This window comes from Tupaia chinensis, unplaced genomic scaffold, assembly GCF_000334495.1.
Source record: "Tupaia chinensis unplaced genomic scaffold, TupChi_1.0 Scaffold000133_1, whole genome shotgun sequence".
Taxonomy (NCBI): Eukaryota; Metazoa; Chordata; class Mammalia; order Scandentia; family Tupaiidae; genus Tupaia; species Tupaia belangeri.
In genome coordinates, this window is record NW_006159602.1 from 57,086 (window position 1) to 61,264 (window position 4,179).

General features: G+C 50.6%; 1 protein-coding gene across 1 annotated transcript; it reads left to right on the forward strand.

Annotated features, from left to right (window-relative positions):
• The first annotated feature begins 60 nt into the window (after positions 1–60).
• SIX1 (SIX homeobox 1) lies at positions 61–3,373 on the forward strand. The gene is made up of 2 exons (XM_006144811.2): positions 61–644; positions 2,635–3,373. The coding sequence occupies exons 1-2, from the start codon at positions 85–87 to the stop codon at positions 2,927–2,929; spliced, it is 855 nt and encodes a 284-aa protein (XP_006144873.1). The 5' UTR covers positions 61–84; the 3' UTR covers positions 2,930–3,373.
• Positions 3,374–4,179: the final 806 nt, after the last annotated feature.

The window sequence follows — 4,179 nt, forward strand, 5'->3', positions numbered from 1 at the left end:
AGCTCGGCGGCCGCCGCCCCCAGCTTTTTCGACTCTGCTCCCTACGGCGTGCGCCTGGGCCGTGCGCCCCGGCAGGGCCCAGCCATGTCTATGCTGCCTTCGTTCGGCTTTACGCAGGAGCAAGTGGCGTGCGTGTGCGAGGTTCTGCAGCAAGGCGGGAACCTGGAGCGCCTGGGCAGGTTCCTCTGGTCGCTGCCCGCTTGCGACCACCTGCACAAGAACGAGAGCGTGCTCAAGGCTAAGGCGGTGGTCGCCTTCCACCGCGGCAACTTCCGCGAGCTCTACAAGATCCTGGAGAGCCACCAATTCTCGCCCCACAACCACCCAAAACTGCAGCAACTGTGGCTGAAGGCGCACTACGTGGAGGCCGAGAAGCTGCGCGGCCGACCCCTGGGTGCTGTGGGCAAATACCGGGTGCGCCGAAAATTCCCGCTGCCGCGCACCATCTGGGACGGCGAGGAGACCAGCTACTGCTTCAAGGAGAAGTCGCGGGGCGTTCTGCGGGAGTGGTACGCGCACAACCCCTACCCCTCGCCGCGTGAGAAGCGGGAGCTGGCCGAGGCCACCGGCCTCACCACCACCCAGGTCAGCAACTGGTTTAAGAACCGGAGGCAAAGAGACCGGGCCGCCGAGGCCAAGGAAAGGTACGCGGAGTGCTTCCCATAGGTCGGGCAACCCTAGGACTTTCTTTTCCCCTCCGCCCCTTCGCGCCCCCCAAGGCACCATGCCACCAAGTCGTCCCCGAGGGCCAGAGTCCTTCCGTGGGGCGGCGCCCAAGTCTCGGTAGCACTGCAGCCAAAGTTCATGAACTCTGAGGTTGCTTACTAAGGATGGGGCCTCATTTGCTTTGGGCACCCGTGCGTGGGTTTCTTTGGGGTGTGAGTGTCGGGAAACATTGTCGCTAGGTTTGTTTTTCCTGTCTCCCTGACTGACTGCGGCGAGAAGTGGGGGCTGGACAGTGAGTTCTAGATCATGGGAAGGGAAATGTTGATTGGTGTCCAGAGGACAGGGTTCGGTGGGGGCCTAGACGCGAACCTCTCTCTTCTTCACCCGCGGAGGGGCGGGGGAAAGCTGGCCTGAGACTCTGCCGCGCCGGCACTCCCGCCCAGTTCTACACTTAGCTCTCTCCTCGTAGTCTTTTGGATGAGAGGCTGCCGGTTTTATTCTGCACTGCACAAAGGGAGGAGTCTTTAAAAGAAATGCACTAAAAAGAGAGCTTTGGGGAAGAGTTGGCGCTGCGTTTACTCCCGGAATCCAGAGCCAGGAAGGGTTGCTCCTAAACGGCGCTCCCTCTCGCGTGACCCAGGCGCAGCCGCCCGTCAATCTGGCTGTCGGTCTGTGCTACCGCCTTGGACAAGGAAGGGCTCCCCGTCGCACACTTCGCTTACTTTGGAACTGAGAAGGCAGTATATATATTTTAACCCGTCTCTGCCTCCGGCTCCTTTTGCCAGCGCCCTCAGCAACCTGGCCCTTCTCCATCCGTGCGCTTTTGGGTGTCCGACCGAGATTCGAAAAGACGTTGGGGAGGCGGCTCTCGCGGAGCGAGCGCTTGCTGAAGCCAGTGAGTTTGGGGAAACCTGAGCGCAGGGGCCGGCTATGTTTCCTTTGTTCGCTTCCGAGCCTGGGCACTGAAGATCTCGCCTCCTCCTTCCCCTCTGAGTGGAAAAACCACTGACCGGGATAAATACAGCTGAAAGGGGAGAGATACTGTAAGGGCAGGAGAGAGAAACAAGAACGGCAGGCGCTGGGAGTGGGTAGGATCGGCAAGCACTCGGAAGGCGGAAGCGGCGAGGGCAGCGAAATGCTCAAGTGGACGGTTGCGAGTGTCCAGACTGACGCTGCGGAGAGCGCGCCTGTTTGCAGCTGTACGGGCTCGTGGGGTTTCTCTTGCCGGGAAGGGCGGATTGGGAAAGATGTTGCTGAGGCTCTTGAAAAAGGGCCGCGAGAAACTGAGGAGTAAGTAGCAGGGGAACAGGGAGAGCACGGTTCCTGTTAGCCTTTAGTTACAAAACTCTGTCCTTTAAGCCAGGCCCGAGGGCCCACTCCCTGATGAAATAGGAGACTGGCTGTGCTCCCCGTGTTTACTCAGGTCACTGGGCCGCTCTGGGCACCGCTTCCCATGACCTGTCCTCTGTCTCCAAAGCCACAACCTCTGGGCAGGGAAACGCGATGTTTAATTGTTTCCTCAGATGGGAACAAGGCAATTGACTTGACTCACCCCAATCACGCACACATTGATCATTTCTTTACCACTAAAAACAACTGGAAGATTTTCAAACTCTAAATATGGTACTAGTTGATCGAAATTTAAACATCACTGCTTGAACAAGATTAAGAACATACACATTTTCAAATACATCCTACTCATCTGTCTTTTGGAAAACTGGAAGAGAAAGAGACTTGGCTTCTTAGGGCAGGCTTTGTCTGCAGCTTCCCATTTCCCCAGTCTACTCTGCCTCCTCACCTCCCCCAAGACTCTTGGGGATGGGTGGGAGGGCAGAGCTCCTCCATTTGGGTTGGTGACAGATTGCACAATGGCCCTTTCCTTTTTCCAGCTCCCCTCCCTCCATGTCGCACTTTTTTTTTTAACCTTTTTTTTTTTTTAACCATATGGTGTTGTCTTTTATTTCTTAGAGAAAACACAGAAAACAATAACTCCTCCTCCAACAAGCAGAATCAACTCTCTCCTCTGGAAGGGGGCAAGCCGCTCATGTCCAGCTCAGAAGAGGAATTCTCACCTCCCCAAAGTCCAGACCAGAACTCCGTTCTTCTGCTGCAGGGCAATATGGGCCACACCAGGAGCTCAAACTATTCTCTCCCGGGCTTAACAGCTTCCCAGGCCAGCCACGGCCTGCAGTCCCATCAGCATCAGCTCCAGGACTCTCTGCTCGGCCCCCTCACCTCCAGTCTGGTAGACTTGGGGTCCTAATTGGGAGGGACTGGGACCTCAAAGGGATGGCTGGAGCAACAACCTACCACAGCAACTAGGGACACTTGTAAATAGAAATCAGGAACATTTTTGCAGCTTGTTTCTGGGGTTCTTCACGCATTAAGGAATGGTGGACTTTCATATATATCTTTTTAAAAATCAAAGTCAAAACCAACAGCAATCTCAAGTTTAGTCTCCTTTTCCTCTCCAACTCTTTCCACTTTTGCATTCCCCCACCCTGTGCAGGGATCAGGAGAAAGAAAAAAGAAAAAAAACCCAAACAAACAAAAGCACCCAGTTACCCGGTCTTGGTTCTGGACAACCCCTGAGCCTGCTTCAGTAGTCTATTTTTTTTCCTCCCAATGAACAAGAAGTAAAAACTAACTGGATATAAATTAGTTCCTTTGAATTTATTTATGGAGAAATGTTTTGGGAAGAGGAAAAGGAAATGGAGAAAGAGAGAAAAAGATATATCAATATAATGAAACAGAACCTCCAGCCTGGGAGGAATTGGGTGCATTCTTAAGGTGAATAGGTAAAATAAAATCTTTTTTTTTTCTGATGGGGAAAAATTAAGTTTACATTTTTAAATATTTAGTGTTAAACAATTTTATGTAGATTAAACTAAAAGAACAGTATTAGGGGAAAAGAAAACCAAGTGCCTAAATGTCTTAATGCTCTCTATGTGAGGCAGTTAGAAATAGAAGTGACCATTAGTAGCATAATTATTTTTGTCAAATTTAGTGGGTATTTGGTTGTTGTTTGTTTTCTTGGGTTTTTTTAAAATGACAAACTCTAGAAATGTACCAATGTGAAAAAACACTTTCCTGAATGCCATTACTTCTCATGCCCTTGAAGCTTTCATGTCTGTAGCCTTCTCCTGTTAAGGGTTTCTCTTGTTCCTAGTTTCTAGCTTGCAAAAGTATGCCGACAACCTGGCTTTTGTTACTAAAACAGCATGTGTTTTCAGGTTTCTTTTCTATTGTACCTAAACCAGTCTAAATTAAAACTTGGTAGAACACCCAGGAGTACGATTCTGTTTCTGAAAGGTGAGTTGTGTGTTGCTATCATTGGGCCCTATTTTCAATAATAATAATAGTAGTAGTAGTTTTCTTACCTTCTTACTTAGTGGTGGTTTCGAATTGCAAGACACTTTGGGGGCCATCACCTGAAATAAGAATAGTCACTAGGTTAATGATATGACTGACAAAGATTGGATTTAGCTTTGGGGTATTTATTTTTTTTTATTA